A 19,705-nucleotide genomic window follows, 5' to 3' on the forward strand; every position below is an offset into this window, starting at 1 on the left:
TATCCGCCAACTGGCACGAAATGCCAGGCGCCATTCGCTCAACAGTGAGAGGAGACTAGCATCTTAGTCTTTTTTTGTGCAGATTCAGACTGTCGCACACAGATGTACAAAGGTCAGAGTGGTGCTCTGCGTACACTAGCAAAACAGGTGTCTTCCAGTAGTTTTGTGTGTATAGGATGCATGTTTTGAGCAAATAGCCGCTCGGTGTGACAGTCCTCCTGGACCTGGCGCACTGAGGGGCTATTTGGCGTGACTTCAGCAGCACTGTCTGAGGACACTCCTGTCTAGTTCTTATTACACAGACCTATACAGAGAATATTTCATTTATCAGTTCCTGCCTCTGTTGAGCTCCCAATTTATATTTCTACTACAGACTATGGTTAATTTTTGTCAAATTTATTAAACTACCATTGTTTTTGGAGTATGTGGGGTAACCATGCAAACATGGGGAGAACCAACAAATCCCACACATATAGGGAGCTCTGTAATTGAGCCAGTAACCCAAGTTATGAGGCAGCAATGCTAATCTGTGCCAGTCTAGAGGATAGTATGTCTGTACATATGGAAACATGCTTCAGTGGGCCTGTTACCTATTTTGTGATATTTAATTGTGTAGCTGAAAACAATTCCAGGAAAGCTTTAGCTAGGCACACACTTATTGTGCACAGCACAAATCGTTCACTACAGATGCCACATTAAGATTTAATTCAGTTTCTCATTTTCATTTTTTCTTTTTATTTTAATCTTCACACGTTAATGTCCCAGTTTCTACCTCTAGGACATGTCGTAGGTTATTGTATGGTGAGTTATCAAACCAATGATTAACAAAAGCTTTGGAACAGATACATTTATTACATACCGGACTACATTCCTGATTAGAAACGTGGGACCTTAAGGTGCCTACACACTTGGCGATGTGCTCACAATCCAACACTGTCCGATTTCCCTTTGCACTTTCTCCAGCAGCTCCCCGGCAGTCGTGGGCACGATTTGGTGTTAAAAACTGTCCAATGTGACAAACTATCGTGCCTCCTAACTATTCCAGTGCATCGTGACTGAGATTGTCAGATCTGCCCTACAGCACAGCAGATCTGAAGATGCGATGTACGACCTGTGGGGACGTGCATTGTGATCGTGAGTGGACACTCACGATTTGGGCATATTTTAGAATAGTTGTCGTCACAATGCGTCTGAATCGGGCAAATCGTGTAAAATATCGCTAAGCGTGTAGGCACCGTTACTCCTAGATCCTACCAAGATATATTTAGGTCTGCTCAATCACCCATTTTGGACAAGGCTGTGCCTTGTTTCTGGTGCGGTATGTCCCATTTGGCTACTGTGCAAGTTGGCAAATATACTGAATGAATGGTGGTATCTGCATGCAGATTTAGTAATTGTCATAAGTAGCTGAATACTGTACTTATGACAAGATTGGCTTTACTCATCCTCTCAATAGTTTGGGACATAGAAAGTAAAATAAAAATCCAGCACAACAGTCTTAATGTGTTTGTGAGAACAGTATGTTGGAGATAGAAACAGTACATTGTCTTGTTACCCTAAGAGGTATTGCTTTTAATTGGTATATTCAGAATGTTTACATTCTTTGTATTGTCTAATTTCCACAGCTTTTATAAAAATAGTCTCACATTAGCACAAATATAAAGCTATTTGTTGACTGAGGATAAATGAAATATATGCAGCAATACACACGTACATGACCACTGTAATGAAACATGGTAGTGTGTGTGTGTGTATATATATATATATATATATATATATATATATATATATATATATACATATACAAAACTTCTCCACTTATGTTAATAATCCCCTGGCTGATAACCACATTATCCATATACAGAACACCCACAGTCCTCCCTGTACTGAGCCCTGCTTTGGCTGATTGTCTCTGTTCTCCAGGGATTGGCACATTGGAGAACTCTGAATAGTGAGCACTGAATATGGAAGCACATCATGCTTTCCATGCTGCATTCTCTTTATACTATAGAGTGAAGCATACAGTATGTGCATTGAGATGTATAAAAAAACTAGAATGTGGTGTTCTGGATAGAACACAGACTAATGGGGGAAGCCATTCTGGTGCAGTCCTTCGCCTCCTGCTTGTCGAGCGGTGCAGTCCTTCACCTCCTTGTCGGACGACCTCGGATTTGTAATGTGGGTATAGAATAACCTAAAGCCCTTCAGCTCAGAATGGTCAACAGAAGATTGATGTATTGACCCAATGTTATGGCTGCGTGTAACAGGACCTGTGTTATGACATAGGGAAAGGATTGGAGACAAGTGGGAAGCCTCATACATGATGGCGGAAAGAACAGATTTCCCAGAGCAGCACTGGTTGAGGCTCTTGTAAAATGTGCATGTATGAATTAGTTCATACATTCATGTTAATGTGGTGTTTCGTTCTACAGAGTTGACCTCATCTTGACATATGTACAAATTGGTTAGAAGAGTCATTTGGTTGCAACTGGTTTCCAATACTAATAGAGCTCCATTTTTATTGTGCTGACACATTGGGTGGAATTCAATTCTTTTCATCCCCAATCGCGCCCGACGGAGCTATTCTATTCTTGCTCCTGTCGGGCGCGATCAGCTGCCAAGCGCTACATTTCAGCTCACAGCCCCTGGGGGATGAGAGCTGAAATGTGCGAAAAGTGACATGTTTGGGCGCCCAAACATCACTTTTCGCGATCGCGCCCAGCACTTTGGTCGGGGTTAGCCGATTTACGCGGCTAAACCCGACCACTTTGGGTGCGATCAGCGTGAAAAGCTGGCACAATTGAATAGCGACCCGCGATCTCCTGTCACTTTAGACGGGAGATTCGGGCCGCGAAAACAATTGAATTCCGCCCATTGAAGCAAAGAGAGAATGTTCTGTCCTTGATTTAGAAGCAATTTTTGCATTAGGGCTGTATTTCTATTAAAGTTGTTTAGACCATGTTACTGCTGGTTTATTTTTATAAATACTTAATACAGAAAGTGTTGCTTTTGTCATTTTACCTAGCAGTGTACATATGATTGTATGCAATATTTCTCTACCATCCAGTAACTGGATTTAGTGTTTCTGACTGCTTTGTAAGATACATGTCTGGTACATTTCTGACTTGGAAAGCCTGTGATCACACGTGTGCTACTAGCATAAACTGCCGGCAGCATTCCATTGTTAGTACAGTATTTCCTGGTTTATGTTGCTGCTTACTCATACACGTGCTCTTTTGATTCCTTAAATGAGAATCATTATAGGAACTGCTAGAAAAGCTACATGTAAGCTTAATAAAATTAGCATTATGTTTTACAAGGCTTTTATATGGTACTGACTTGTGCTTTGTAAACAAGAAATATTTGTTTCTATTGTAAATATTATGTTTCAGTATATTGCTGTTATACTTTTAGTGGAAAGTTTGCCTGCCTACAATTAAGTATCCAGGCATTTTAATAGTCTTGATGGGGACATGTCTAATTGAACTGCAATCATTACTTATGTTTTCTAATGGGTCTAGTATTGAATGTTCAATGTTTCCTTATGTAGCCACAGTTGTAGCCAGCTGAGAGCTTTCAGAGCTGTGCTTGCAGCTAGGGGGGAGGCCAGGAGCAGCAGTGAACAGTTTGGGACACGTCTTTCATAAACTTTCCCAGTTTTGGCTCCTTCTGGGTCCTAGTAAGTCATGGGATCTAGATTTGTGGTATCTTTTTTTTTTTTTTAAATCCCCCTGTACTCCTTTTTTGATTTCTTATTGTTTTCTTTATTTCCAATGATAAATTCACATTGCTCAGCACGTGGAACTGCTCAACTCTAGCTCAATTGCACTACAGTTGGGAAGGTGCTGTAGTTGTGGGAACAGGGAGGCTTTATCGAATTCCTGTTTTTATTTCAGATGGAGTAATTAACGACTCCTAAAACAAATTAGAAGCAGTTTTTTTTTTTAAAATGCTTTTGCCAAGCAACAGCCTGTTTAATTGTGTATCGAGGAATGGGTATGATATACCGGCGGTTTGGTTCCCGTCAGCGGCAGCCTGACAGGAGCAGAGTGCGAAGCAGCGGAAGCCCAACAGCGCTGGGAATACTGATCGTGGATAGGTAAGTATGTACTAACCTAACCTAACCCTCCTTAGGGGTGCCTAACCCTAACTTCCCCCAGTGCCTAACCCTAACCCTCCCTCCCCCTAGCCTAACCCTAAGTCCCCCCCGCGGCTGTCCGCTCTGCGGCGCCCGGCATCACTACGATCTACATCTAGACGCCCGGCATTTCACCCATGCCGGGAAAAGACAGTTGGGAAGCCGGCTGCCGGTTTTCCCGATTGCTTCCCTTGTATCGATATGATATACCAGCGGGCGGGATGCCAATGGTCAGAAGACCGACAGCGGCATCACGATGGAGAATATCCCTACAGGGGCTGGTAAGAAGCCTAGCTCCCCCTCTCCCAGTGGTGCCTAAACCTGACCACCTCCCGTGGTGCCTAAACCTAACATCCCCCTGGTGGTGTCTAACCCTCCCTGGTCTATACCTACCCCCCCCCCCCATCCCCAGCCAAGCCTAACCCGCATACTAACCTTTGGGCTGCCGATATCTGTATCTTGATCCCTTCAGGGTGCCGGCATTGGTATTCTGACGGTTGTCAGGATTTTGGCGTCTGTATCCTGACATCCAGCAACCCATCCGCCGGCATCTTGACTGGCTTCCTTAGGTAGTACATGTATGTACTTTAAATACCAAAAAGTTAAAAAGGCAGGCTAGATGGGCCACATTCATGTTAAGGTGTCAATTCAGTCTTTGCATGCTGATGAATTTTCTGTAAGTCGGTTCACAGTCTTGGGTTCATTTTAATCAGGTGAATGAGCAGGCTTGAGATGGGGCATACTGTTAGGTCTCCCAAAACACCTAGCTGGCTTACCTCTGAAAACGGTCCTCACTCGTTTACTATGTTAAATTGTATAGCAAATATCATTGGTCAAATACCACTCTGCCATGTTGTGTGAATCTTTACATGTTGATAAATCCAAAGAGCACCAAATAACTGAAATACATTGATGGGCAGTCTAGTTATCCTTTGTAACCAGCGATCAAGTATTTGTGCACTTTGATTTAGAAATTTTCCATAATGTTGCAAAATGCCTTATGCCTGTGTGGGCAACAACTGTTCACAAGCTGCCTTATTAAGCTGACTAACAAAATACATTTCCAGGTTTTGTTTTATGAAACCGTCCAATCACCAAGACAAAAGGCTGCATTTAGCAATTCCCATGGTTCTGGGGGAAGGGTGTAAGGGATGCACTTTCTTCTAGGTAATACAACTATAGTGCTCAACCATTGAAGACTAAGCAACCAAACTTGTGATTTTAGTTAAGCTTGTATATCAAAGAAATGCACCAAAATAAGTTAATGAAACTTTATACTGCGCTCCTGTGACCTGTGATATTCTTCGAAGGCTGCTTTTATTAATGATATCAAAGGTTCCCAAACGTGGTCCTCAAGGCTCCCCAACAGTTCAGGTTTTAGAGATCCATGTTTAAGCACAGGTGGTTAAACCAAATTGACTGAAGTACTAATTAAGTCACTTGTGGTCAAGAATGGATATCCTTAAAACCTGGGCTTTTAGGGTGCCTTGAGTATAGATTTGGAAAACCTCAATTATACCTTATTTAAAATAAGTTAGCCCATCAGTTCACTGGGAGCCAATTTCATATCTGCAGCCAATAAGTTACAACTGCAATATATTTTGCTGACTTTAGGTTAGTGATATTAATTATTTTCCAACTAGAAAATAGCATTCACCTTGTTCAGTGCTGGCACATTCAAGTTAGTAAAATGTGCATTTACCTCTCCTGTGCCACCATCAGGCATTCAGTATGCTTGTAGGGGAACCCAGCTGAGAAGGTGGCACGGCGCTGATCATCCTTTCTGAAATTATCCTTCACTCACCACTTCACCAATTGAATTGTACCATCTTATCTCTAGGACAGTGGCTGCTTGTACAATTCAATAAGTCAATAGTTCCCAAACCTACTGCAAATCACTGCACCTTAGTTTTAGCATTTTTTCAGGGCACACCTAGGCCTAAAGTTTATTATTTCAACAATAATTAGACTAAGTGAATTGTGCTAGCCAGTAATTGTTAGGATCAGTTATGTGGTGGTAGACAAGGTTGCACTTCTGTTAAGCCACATATTTTATGATGGGCAAAGCTAATTCTGGTGGCTACCAATCACATTGAGCATAAATTAGATTTCGCCCTAACCACCAACCCATAGCACAACAGGGTTGCCATGGCACCCATTCTGGGTACCACTGCAATAAGTAATACACTGATGTGGAAGTTAACTCACCTGGCACTGATGGGCCCCACAATATCTGATGGCATCCCTGCTTTTTGCATTAGGGAAATTAAACTCTGAAACTGCCACATGTATGTTTTCTGTGCACAGTTGCAGTCATGTGACTTGGGCTGTGTATTAAGAGCTATTGTCACCTGGAGAACCTTTCTAGCAGAAAGTGTTAATTTCCTCTGACACAAGCCTTAAGCTAAGCTGTGCATTTAATGTACCTCATGCATTGCAACTCTTCAAATATGCTCTCAATCTTATTTGCTTTTGCCTGACCCTTAGAATTAGACCCTAAACCGTTAACCTTGCCTACAATTATTGGGTACCAGCTGACCCTCAACATCGTGTGCTAACTGTTTTAAACCTCCCATCTTATTGAAAGGTTTACCCTGATGACCTCAAGTGACATTTCTACACCTACATTAAGGGGTCTATTCAGCAATAATTTTTTTTTTTTTATAGAATTCCTAATTTCCACTTTTTTTTTTTTAATGTAATCCACTATTCAGCAGTGGGTTAATGGAGAAGATTACTCAATTATCTTCAATTCCCATCTCGCAGAGTACCGCACTGTCGGGATCAGCCATTGATCTCTACAGTGCTTTAACGCTTTTTGCTATTCAGCAAACAAAAGCGTTAAATTACTCGAAAATCATTACATTATATAACGCCATGTCAGAATGGCTTTATATGAAGAAACTACATTAAATTCCTGCTAAACTCCAGGGACAGAGGGAAATTTTCCCATAAGTCCTTGCAGCATCGTGCAACACCGCCCAGTCTCAGTCACTGGTTTGCTGTGACTGGACAGGTAAGTCACTCTAGAGCCTGTTAAACCTGCCAGAATTGATTGGCTTGTATTCAGGCTTTATTTGCCTCTATACATGTATATGTATGTGCTATTATATTTAACATTTTTATATAAATATGAAAGCACATAAATATACATGTATACAGGCTGATATAAAGCCTGTATACACATGTCAATCACGTAGGACAGGCTGGAGATGCACTTACTCCTCTGCTGTCACCTTAAAGCCGGAATGGAAACTCTGGAAGCGCATGACTGAGCATGCACAGTAGCAGTAATAGAAGGTATTATTTTCAGAAACCGATAATGCCTTCTGTAACATCGCAGGGACAGCATGTTATCGCAACCGCTGTCCCTGCACAAAATAGCTTCCATAAATATTTATAACTGATAAAAAAAATTGCGTGTTTCCCGATTATCTGGGCAACAGTCACTATTGCTGAATAAAACGCCACAGTGTGATCTTGGCTTTAGTAGATTTGTCCTCGCTTGCCCCAGGACATGCAGGAAGTAAGATTGAATTGTTGAACCTGTTCTTTTTTTTTTTTTTTTTTTTTTTCCTCAATAGCCAGTGTTTTGGCAAATGGGGTCACAACTTCACCAATGGAATGAAGGTTGCCCCATTACAGCCTAAAACTTTACTCCAATAATTGAGCCTTGAACACTGTGGGGGCAATTCAATTGTTTGTAGCTCCCGTCTAAAGCGCTTGGGAGCTATTCAGTAGTTTTGGGTGACCAGACCCAACACTTCTCATAGAAGATTTCTGCTTGCACCCTCCTGAGGTGTTTAGAAAGCTGCGATAAGTAGGGCTTTGGGGCTGGTTGAGAGTGCTGGGTGCTCCTTAACTGCAGCATGTTAAGGCACGTTGCGTGAGGGAGAAGAATGCTTAACCCAGCAGATAGCATGAATTCTGGCGAGAGAATGCGTCCATCACAACCAGCACAGGCCTAGTCACTAGTCATGCAAAACAATTGATTGTTTTTTAGATGAACTTTGGGAGCTACGAAATAGAATCTCGCATTTTGTGCACTTTCAGGTTCCTGGTATTTGAAACTGAAGAAAAAACTGCTCAAACTGCTCCTGACAGTCACCGGCCCACTATGGTCACTTTCCATGGTATCCAGAGTAATCAAATAAGTAGTCAGTATATAGACTTAATCCTCCAAAATCTAAAGGTGTACAGAAATTTTATTTACAGAGAATCTGCACAAGTTACACCAACATACAGATACAACTCCAGATTTTTTTTAGAGCTAAACCATTTCCTGGCAAATATTCAATTACTTTCTAATGTTAATTGACCACAAGTCTTCTAGCCATTCTTATTTTTTGCATAGGAACTATCAGTGCTGTTAATAGGAATATACTTCCCAGACACTTCCCAGACTTTTTTCCAAACCCTTCCATTTCATGTCCCTCCCTAGGTCCAACTAACAAGATACTGTTCATAGGTTTTTGAGAAATCTGAGCCAGAAAGTCTTACTCGGACAAGCTGGTAAGAGACTCAAATTTTAGAAGCAACATTTTTACATATATGAAGCTTAGTTTCCTTTTGTTAGTATTATGATTTTTTAGTTAGGTTTAGTGTTTTCTAAATGGTACTTGCACTTTTGGTATTTAAATTAATAGGCTCAAACCTTTTAGGTGTTTTGGGTCTTGTGAGCCATTCTCACAGCAAACTTGTTGTGAATTACATATTGCAATCGAATTCCAAACTTTTTCAAAGGAAATTCAAATTTTTTTTGTGTGCTCTGAGCAGGTAAAAATCTGTATTTTAAGGAAATGTCTGATACACTGCAGAACCGCTGGGATACCCCTTCTAATGAATAATCATGCACTTGGAGAGGTTTAAATAGCATCATATGGCCAATAGATACGAGTGTTCAGATGAATACTCTAAAAAGCTCAATGGAATAAATGATGTGGGACACATATGTGGAGGTGTTCCATTGATGTGTGAGGTTTTAGAACCTGCAGATAAGAGGTAATGCTGGGTACACACTAGACGATGTGTGCACCCAGCGATGCGACCCCTGCCGACGGGCTGACTTATTGGGCGCTGCCCGACCGCCTGACATGTCGGTCACTGCTGCATCCCGCTGCATGGGTTCATCATCTGCAGTATCAGGTCGGCCCTACATGCAGGCCAACCTGACAATGAGATTGACGACCCCATGGGAGCAAGCACCGGACAACATAGTGCATACACACTATACAATTTTTAACGATATGTCATTTCGACATATCTGAATCGGCCATATCATTTCAAAAATCGTCTAGTGTAGGCACCTTAAGTGTTTATTGAAACTTTTTACAAATTTGTATAATAAAACTGAAATATTAGACATTTTTTTTGTACCCCAAATTGCTGGAAAGACTTCAATTTGCTGAAAAACATTTTCTCGCTGTCATTTTTCAACCGATGTTAAAAAGTGAAAAAAATCAGCCAGTATTTTTCTTATGGCCACTAACAGCCTTATATATGGTCCTGCTACCTCAGTTGCCACTTTGTTGGAGTACAGGATGCACTTCTCCAAAGCTGCACTTCCTAGCAGTGAGTACCACAAATTACCATTTGTAATTGGATTTTGCTTGTACCGGGAGTGCGCATTTGTGTGATTCATGAAACAAACTTGCACCTAACAGGCTTGAGCCCTTAGTGCGTTGAGTATATAAGCTTATGGTGTAGATGTACTAGACCACAGGTTCTCAAACTCTGTCCTCAGGACCCCAAACAGTACATGTTTTGCAGATCTCCTCACATAATTACTAGTGAAATAGCTGCACCTGTAGATCTTTTAAAATGTGTCAGTGAGTAATGAATACACCTGTGCACCTGCTGGGTGACCTGCAAAAAGTGAACTGTGTGGGGTCCTGAGGACTGAGTTTGAGAACCACTGTACTAGACATTGGAGAGAGAATGGATGGAGAAAATACCAACGGCTCCTGTCATTTTTCAAACACAGCCTGTAAAAAGACAGGAGCTGATTGGTTACTTTCTCTTTCTAAGGCTTAGCACATCTCCCCCAATGTCTGGTAATTCTAACTGGATGCAGTCCTATTAGTTCTGAACAAGGAGTTAGTTGCTCTAGGGCTCACCTTAGGACAGTTTCCTTTCTAAAAGAGGGCTTTGCTGACAAGTTGATCAGTGTTTTTTTTTTTTTTTTTTTTTTTTGTCACCTTGACCAGCATACCATCCTGTCTAATTTACTACATAAATCGTTGGACTGACTTTTTCCTGCCAGCATATCTGTGAAGGAGTGAAACGCTTCCAGTGTATAACTAATTTGATTCTGCAATGTTTACAGTTTTGATTTCTCATATGTTTAGTGTTTTATGGTCACCAGGAAAAAATCCTTGTTACCTTGTCTCTTGTAATTTGTCTTCAGTGATTCCATTACATTTTCTTACCAATTTTTAAGCTCTACATTAGTTGTGTATATTTCTGTCATATTTGGAGTTCCAGCTGTCTGCCAAGGTGGTGTAGTGATCTTTTCAATCTGAATTGATAAATACAGCTCAATTCTCTGATGTCCTAGAAACCATTTTAAAGCTCTTTTCCACTGTAGTGCACTTTTGGCGTCCAACTGGATTTAGTCATGAATCACAAGTTTTGTTAGAAACCTAGTTATGCCAAAATGGGGATAATTGGAATTTGAACTATTAACCTCTTTACTGGCTTTTTGCATACTTAAAGGCAATAAAAAATGGGCAGTGCATTTGAGATGTAGTCACAAATCAAAGCACCCGAATAGCTTCACGGTAATACTTTGTAAGTTTGTATGATAACTGTAAACAGGAAGTATTTATTGTGATTTCTTTTTTTATTTAATTTTTCTAGAAGAAATGTTTTCTTGTTTTTGTGCAGTTATCTAACATTGAACAACCACTGAAACTTATTACTATAATGATTGTGTATAGATCCCCTTCAATAGATGTACCTGGAAGTGACGTGGAGCAAGGACCGAAGTGCGGTTCCATATCCTTAATGGCCACCGAAAGACTTGTTCCCTTGTGGGCATGCTTCGCTCAGATATGCCACTTTGCTCGCGGCCACGCTATGGACAGTAACTGACGTCAGGGTACAAATACTGAAGGGAATCTATCCACTACCTTACTATAATGCACAGATTCTCAAACTCTGTCCTCAGGACCTCAAACAGTGCATGTTTTCCAGGTCTCACCACGAATCACAAGTGAAATAATTGCCTCCACATGTGAATCTGTTGAAATGTCTTATGCTGGGCATACACTCTACTATTATCTGTCAGATATCTGTCAAATCTGTCTAGTGGGAAGGAAAATCTGGTCCGTTTTCTAGAGTTTGGGAGAAAATTTCTATTGTCATTTGCTCCCATACAATACCAGATATACATTCCAAACAGCCAGATTGGACAGAGATCTGACAGATAGTTGTATAATGTATGCCCAGCATAAGTAATGAATACACCTGTCGTCCTGCTAGGTGACCTGGAAAACGTGACCTGTTTGGGGTACTGAGGACAGAGTTTGAGAACCACCACTGTCGTCTTTATATAGTGTTGGCGTTCTCTTCTGCAGTTGGGAAAAGTTAATAAGACCCGACTGTTAAGCTGGCCATCCACTATACAGTTATCTGTCAGATATCTGTCCATTCTGGTTGGTTGGAATGAAAACCTGGTAATGTATGGGAGCGAATTACTGTCGTTCATATGGTTTTAAACACTGGAAAAAGGACTAAAAAATTTGTACAAATTGGTTAAATTAGTTTTAACCGATTTTGTCTGAACCATTTTTGGCTGTTTTCCAGTGCTTGTGTGCAAATGGACAATTGTCATTTGCTCCCATACATTACCAGGTTTTCATTCCAACTAGACAGATATCTGACAGATAATTGTATAGTGGATGCCCAGCTTTAGAGGGATCTAGGAAGATTTTCATACATGAGACAGTGTTTTATGAACCAGTCACAGCAATGGTAGTTCAGGGGTTAGTAGGTGAAGCATGAAAAGGGAATAAATGTATATTTTGAATAAACTGGGTAGTGTATTAATTAAAAAATAGGGGTTTAGACAATTTGATAGCTTACTTATGGGATTAGTGTTTAGGAATGTTTTGTAGCTGGGGGGGGGGAGGTGAGAGAGAGAGTGTCTTATATTAAGGATGTTATTAGTGTAGATGCCACACAATATGCTGTAGCTGAGCAGAGAGAAAATAGAGACCAGAAGAGAGGTGCATGTTACTGCAGTTTTATTAATTGCTTTAGAAGTATATTAGATTTGATTCTGTAAAAGCTACCTGTGTAAAGACTGGCAGGCTGGAGCAAGCAGAATGAGGACAATTAGTCTAGCTATTATCTATTTCAAATGGATTGTGGGGGGCAAATGTGGTTAGCAGGAAGAAAGGAATTGCAATAGTCAGTCTGAGTATATACATTTGTTTTTGTATTGGCTTCAGAAAAAATTGTCCTGGAAACATTTCTTTGATGCATTTAACTGAAAATGGGTACAGTTTGAATATGGGTAGCAAAGGAGTTGGGTGGCACCTTGGCAGATGGCCTAAGTGTTATAGTTTGTAATATAAACTGCTTGAAGTAGAGATACATAGAATTTGATGGCAGATGAGAACCATTTGGCCCATGTAGCCTGCCCTTTTTTACCTTTTGGCAACTTCAACCCTATGTGATTCTCAGTTCTTTGTAAGGATATTCTTATGCATGTACCAAGCATGTTTAAATTGCTCTGTCTTAAGCTAGGTACACACTAGACGACTTGCATATAATGCGATGTCGTCAATGATTCCCCTGAACTCCTGGGCAAACGATCTAGTGCATACACACTGTGCAATCTAACAAACGATCAAACAATATATCTTGCATCGTTTGGTTAGATCGCTAACTATATGATATAACCATATCGCCTGGTCATTCGGTAGTGTACACACTGCATGATCTGAGGGGACTAGTTAACGAGATTGACAGATCGAACGACGCCGTGGGAGTAGGCATAGTTTCTGTGTGCCCCACCTCCTCCGAATGCGCACCACATCACCGCCCGTCCTATCCCTCATGGGAGGCAATGTCTCCTGTGTGTACCATGCCACAGCCACTACCCCCTCTTGGACAGTCTGTCTTTTTCATATCAGTGCAAGCCACAGTTAGCTGGTCGGAGCGCCGGTCGTAAGTTCGAACAGTCGCTAAACAGGTAGGTCGTTGAGTGAGGAATGTCTGTACTTCTCTTTTGAAGAATGTCTCTCTCCTGCACCTTGTTAAAAACCCATGATTATATTTGAAAGTTTCTATCATGTTCCCCCTTTTCCCTTCTCTGCTCCAAACTATACATATTAAGATCTTTTAGTCTTTCCAGATAAGTTGTGATGTAGGACATTTTTTTATGTATTTATATCTTTCTCGAGATGTGGCCTCCAGAACTGAACACAGTATTCTAGATGAGGCTGTATCGATGACCTATACCGGGGCATTATTACGACTTTCTGCTGCTGATTCCTCTCCCTATTCAACCAAGCATCTGACTTGCCTTTCTCATTGCTTTGTTACATTGCTCCCCTGCCTTTAAGTTACCTGAAATAGTGACCCCTAGATCCCTTTCCTCCTCTGTAGTTTCCATTAGTGTACCCTTAAGAACCCAAACACTAAATATAGTATTGAGACCCAAGTGCATGATTTTGCATTTTTACTGTTAATCTATAGTTTCCATGTTGACCATTCCTCTAGTCTAGTGGTTCTCAAACTCTGTCCTCAGGACCCCACACAGGTCACGTTTTGCAGGTCACCCAGCAGGTGCACAGGTGTATTTATTACTCACTGGCGCATTTTAAAAGTTCCACAGGTGGAGCTAATTATTTCACTTGTGATCAGTGAGGAGATCTGGAAAACATGCACTGTTTGGGGTCCTGAGGACCGAGTTTGAGAACATATGCTCTAGTCTACCTAGATCCTCTTACCCCTCCTGGGGTGTCTACCCTGTTGCATATTTTTGTCATCTGCAAAAAGGCATAGTTTCCCTTTAATACAATTTCCAATGTCACAAACAAATAGATTAAAAAGCACTGGTCCAAGTACAGAACTTTGGGGTACACCACTTGTAACATTTCCCTCCTGAGACTGCTCTCCATTTACTACAACGGTTTCTTATTCTGCAACAAAGTTCCTATCCATTTAACCGTCTTAGAATCCAATCCCAAGTTTTCGAGTTTGTCTACGATGTGGGACTGTGTGAAAAGTCTTACTAAAGTCTAGATAAGCTACATCTATGCCCCCCTCTTGATCTATTACTTTAGTCACCCAGTCAAAAAGTCAATGAGATTTGTTTGCCATGATCTCTCCCTAGTAAACCCATGCTGTTTGGCATCCTGTAAATTGAGTTGTCTGGTAAATGGCTTCTGTTGGCTGGTAGAAATGTGTATTGCTTTGTTTTTTTAAGTTGATTTTTTTTTAATGTGGGGAATTACATAATGGCAAAACACAGCATGGACTGATTATAGATGGTAAAGTAGTGGTAGATAAATGAGTGTTGCCTGCGTAGACAATACTGAAACCCAAAAGCTTAGTTTTCAATGAGAAGTGGTGTAGATGTTAAAAGAGCAGAAGCCTAGGCCTGATGAAAAGGAGCCAGAGAAATGAACACTTGATAGGCAAGAGTGATAAACCAGAATTGGACAGATCTAGATAGTGGTTTTTGTGTCAGGCAGTGAGCAGTGGCCTATAGTCAGGCACATCTATGGCTGCTACCAGAAGCGGTCTGGTTTTTCATTCACATATGTACTTGATTTAAGCCTTGCTTTGCCATTGCATGCTCATTTCACATCTTTGTCTTGGTACACCTGCTACATGCTACAGCATCCTCCTTCCTAAGAAACAAGTTATAATTCACTGAATCTAGGCTTACGATGGCTATGTTGCTCAATGCTGCTTTCCTGCCAATTTGTCTAAATCTCAAATGGGATTATCAGGCCCCAATGATCTTTGAGCCACTCATTGCATTATCACTTTACTCTAATGTATAACTGATCAGCAATACTTTTGTTTGCTTAGGCTGGGTACACACTTTTTCGGTATATAGTTCAATCTATGAACGGCGTATTGGTAGTGCATTGGCGAGTGTACACCTGAACAACGTCTTTCAGGCATATCGGTTCGGACCTGCAGCACAGCCGATGGCGATATATAATGCAGCTCTATCTGTATGTCTTGCTGTGTGTATGGGAGACATGCTGGGCGCAGGAACCCTCCAACAATTCCATCTCTTCCAGTTCCTCTGGCCAGGAATATCAGGCTGTGGATTGGTTGGTTTGTGCAAAATACTTACCAAATCGGTGTATTGGCCTTCCCATTGCTGAAGTGTGTACCCAGCAATAGTGTTGACCTGTTACGTCGCTGAAACCTGTACCCTGCCAACCTATAGCTTTTCTTGTAAGTGTCAAACAGCAGGATTAGTGTTCGCTATGGCAATGCATAAATGGCTGCGTCAGGGTCTTAGTTCCTTTTGAGAGTGACCATACACAGACTAATAATCTTCAGACCACATGTTCCAAATAATGATTCAGTTGATTTTGATTTCAGGCCACTGGTCACTGCAGTGTCTGGTGATCAGAGGACATTAATACAACTTTTATTCCAAAGTTCCAGGTCTGACCCAGGGGTTGGAACATTGGGCCTGATTCAGAGCCACTCGTAAGCGGCAGCTCGTTCGCTCCGAGCGATGTTTGCCCAACTGCGCATGCGTACGGATCGTTATACGCATGCGCGAACCAGTCAGTGCGGTCGAAATTCATGTGCTCGCAAAATAGCGAATGCCTGCTAATTTGAGTGACAGAATGAGGTGTATGTGGGTGGTAACAGGGGAAGGGGCTTGAAAACGGGGAGTGGAAATCCGATCGCAGGCGTGCTTAAAGGTCAAAACGGGCGTTTTAAGGGAGTGCATAATTAATCCAGCAGCGTCATTGACCACGTCACTTGGTTTTTTTTAACTCAGAACTGCTCGCAAAATAGTGGTTGAAAAAACCAACCACAAGAATAGCGATCAGTTCATACCCTGGTCGATGTACTCGATTAATCTAATAAATAGCGGACATGATGTATGGTGAGAGCGGCCAGGGGGCGCATTTTTAAAATTTACGTATGTTTTGTTCGCTCGTTCAGACTTAGAGGCGTGAACAAACCGCAAAGTGCGAACGGTTCATTTGAATAGCCACCCCTTTTTAGAAAACGAACGACTGCAAATAGCGAGCGGCTCTGAATGAGGGCCATTGTTCCAATCCTGATCAGACCTGAAACAGACCCCTTTCTTGCTGCAGCGCCGAACCAGGATATTCCTAAGTCAGCACCATTCACACCGGAGCCGAATCTGCAGTGACCCGGCTCTTCCGGCATTGCATGGACACTTGGAGATGATGTAATCTCCAAGCGGCACGTTCCGGATCATCGTGACCCTGATCACGCCAGTTACACAGCAGGGTGCCAAGGGACCGACCCGTGGTTATTCGTGCAAACTACCAGAGTTGGATCACCGGGCCCCTGGATCCGGGTGGATCCATTTACACTGATAAAAATCTTGAGTTGATGCACTTTCACATGCATCAACCTGGGATTTGTAGGTCTGCGTAAAAGGGGTATAACTGAGCGTGGGTTCTAAGGCCCATATATTCCCCATCTTGGCATCATAAACACAAGGGTCCCCTCATTTAATGTTGTAGGTTGTGTTTTTTTTTGTTTTATATTGGTGGCCCTTGTTGAGCTACCAACACTAAACACAAAAGCATTTTCAGGTGCAAATGTTTTTGAAAACTTGTAGAATCCATTTTTTTTTACTGTTTTGGAAAGTTGGAATAACTCCAAACCCCCACAATGAGGTTGTGGTTAGTTTTAGTTCACTTCTTTTCTTATTAATTACTGATATTGATGATTGAATGTGATCAGCCCAAAAAGTGCCTAAAACCTGAGCAGTGAATGGGTTAAAAGTGGGATACATGGTATAATATTTACAAAATGCTTTTCATTGTATGCCAGTTATGTAATTATGTAATGCTGTAAAAAGTCTGACCTACTGTCAGGGCGTACAGTTCCTTAATCTGGGTGCAGTCTGCTCCTTCTGCCCACCCCCGGGAGAGAGAGATGGGACAAGACAGGGAAAAATTAAAAAAACACTTATTTGTTTTGCAGGTCCTTTCTGGATGTGCCATTATCGTAAGAGGCCAACCGCGTGGTGGTCCACCTCCAGAACGTCAGATCAACCTTAGTAACATCCGCGCAGGAGCTCTTGCACGCAGAGCTGCAGTTTCTCAGCAAGACTCAAAAGATACTCCTGATGAGGTGAGTTCATATTTTGCATGATGATCTCTAGTAAATAATCGGCTAGGTTTTTTTAATCGTCCTTTTAAAGGAACTGTTGAACTTTCCTAGACTGGGAAGTGGCTTGGTTTATATCTCAACTTTGTTTATAACATATCAGCAAGATGCTGTTTTCCAAAATGTAGTTGTCTCTGTGCTATGAAAGAAATTTTAAATCAGTCATTGGTGGAATTCAGTTGTGAAGTTGACCGTGCTGTATTAAAATCTACTCCAAACCCCCCCCTCCCCCACTTAATATTTAAAACACGGCTAGTGCAGTTAGTGTGGAGCCATTTGTAGGGGTCCTTGTACTAAATGCTGAAGCTTGCTCAACATGTTATGCACCTCCGCAATGTTGCAGCGATAACTCCTGTTTGCCAGCAAGCTAGTTGTATGACAGACTGAAAAGAAAATGTAAAATGCACAAATCTTGTACAATGTCACTGTTTTATGGTCATGTGCTAATCTGTTTACCATTTAAGATGGTGCTACAATTCAGTTTAGTTGCTTATAGTGGGACTGATTCTGAGTCAGGAGCAAATAAAGAGCAGCTTTGCAATACCTTGTTTTACTGCATATTGAGCAGATTTAAACTGTACAGAGATTTAAATTAGCATGTGAAGTGTCCAAACTCAAATCTAAATTGCAGTGTAAAAATTGTAAAAGCAGCCAGTGTATTTACCCTGCATGAAAAAATCCCAGCTCAGATTCAGCCCTAGCGTGTCCCATTGGCCACAAATGTGTGTTAGCAATACTTGCCAAGTTTGATCTTGTCAGTATAAACCAACAACAATGTGTGTGACATCTGTTAAAGCCCCCATAAATCAGCAATTTGAAAACCACAATTAAACAATTTGAAGATTTATTGCCCGATGTTAGGGTTTCCCAATCTAGCAATCTGTACCCATACATTACAGATCTTTCAGTGATTTGCAGATCGATTGCAGCAAACACGGATCTGCCAATCTTGAAAGGCCCATCCTCTTACTGGTAGCTGTCTGCACATCTGATCATGTACATACACTAGCAATTTACATCCCCAATCGATCTGTGAAATCCAACATGTTGTTGGACAATCTGATTTAACAATTCCAATAACTTCTTGGTTGTGGTCTGTGAAGCCCATGCATTGCAGATTTTTATACACAATTGATTGCAAATTGCAGAAGTGCTGCAATTGATTGTATGGGGGCCTTTAGTGTGGGCTCATAATCTGGCACTAATTGGGTCCATTTACATGAGAACATCACAGCATATATATAGTGTTTGACTGAAAACATGGTTAACCAGCCTTTCCGAGCAGCCTATATAGATCAGAGGCTGCTGTGATGATTAGAGGCTTCTGCGTGCACCCTCCCAGCAGTTTCAGGACTTCACAAGTTGAATTTGAAAAACTGTTTTGTAAGAACATAAACTGTCTAATCTCTTGCTAATCCAAAATCAATGGGGCTCAATCAAGCAATTGAGGCAATTAGTGTCTTGAATTTGCTTCATTGTATTCTGAGCACCTGCTTGGGAATATGGAGGTTTTTTTAAACAAATTTGTCTGTGCAGAGTACATAGAAGAAATATCTCCCTGTTGTCCCACTAACTAGAAATGTGAGACTGTAGCCTTCAATGAGCTTACGGTGCCTACATACATAGCAATGTGCTCACGATCCGACATTGTGTACGATTTCCCCTGAACTCTCCTCGGGAGCTTCCTGGCAGTCGTGAGTACGATTAGGTCAAAAAAGCTGCCAATTTGATTAATAATGCCACGATCTATCGTGAATCGTGTCGGATGTCCAAATCGTGAGATCGTGCATGATAGATCATGAGTTTACTAAACACATGATCTTCACACTAGGTGGGAAATTTAAATAATGGGCGGGGCTAGCTAGGGGGTATAAAAAGCAGCCGCCATTTTAACCCTGTGCACATTCTGCTCTGCTACTAGTGACGCTAGCTGTATACCTGCTGAACCCTATACATTGCTACTGTGCTCTGCTTTGTATTTGGCTTGCCTTTTACAAAGTGTGTACTACCTGCATTCTATCCTGTTCTTGAATTATGTGCTGATGCATCCCCATCAGTATAAAGTGTTGGCTGTCCAAGCTGGGGTCAAAATGTTCCAGGAGAGGGCCCAGCGAAGGAGGGGGAGAGCATGCTTGACCAAGTAGTGGCTGCTGCAAAGGGATACTCACTCTCACATGTCACTGCTGATGGAGCTCAAGGAGAACA

General features: G+C 41.5%; 1 protein-coding gene across 2 annotated transcripts in view; it reads left to right on the forward strand.

Moving 5' to 3' along the window:
* The window catches only part of SND1 (staphylococcal nuclease and tudor domain containing 1), an 876,127-nt gene that overhangs the window by 4,721 nt on the left and 851,701 nt on the right, over positions 1-19,705 (forward strand). For both annotated transcript variants that reach the window (XM_088447470.1, XM_088447461.1), the window contains exon 2: positions 17,315-17,464. In XM_088447470.1, the coding sequence (XP_088303596.1) occupies positions 17,315-17,464 (150 nt within the window). The remainder of the gene's footprint in view (positions 1-17,314; positions 17,465-19,705) is intronic.

This window comes from Taudactylus pleione, unplaced genomic scaffold (assembly GCF_031769625.1).
Source record: "Taudactylus pleione unplaced genomic scaffold, aTauple2 ptg000019l, whole genome shotgun sequence".
Taxonomy (NCBI): Eukaryota; Metazoa; Chordata; class Amphibia; order Anura; family Myobatrachidae; genus Taudactylus; species Taudactylus pleione.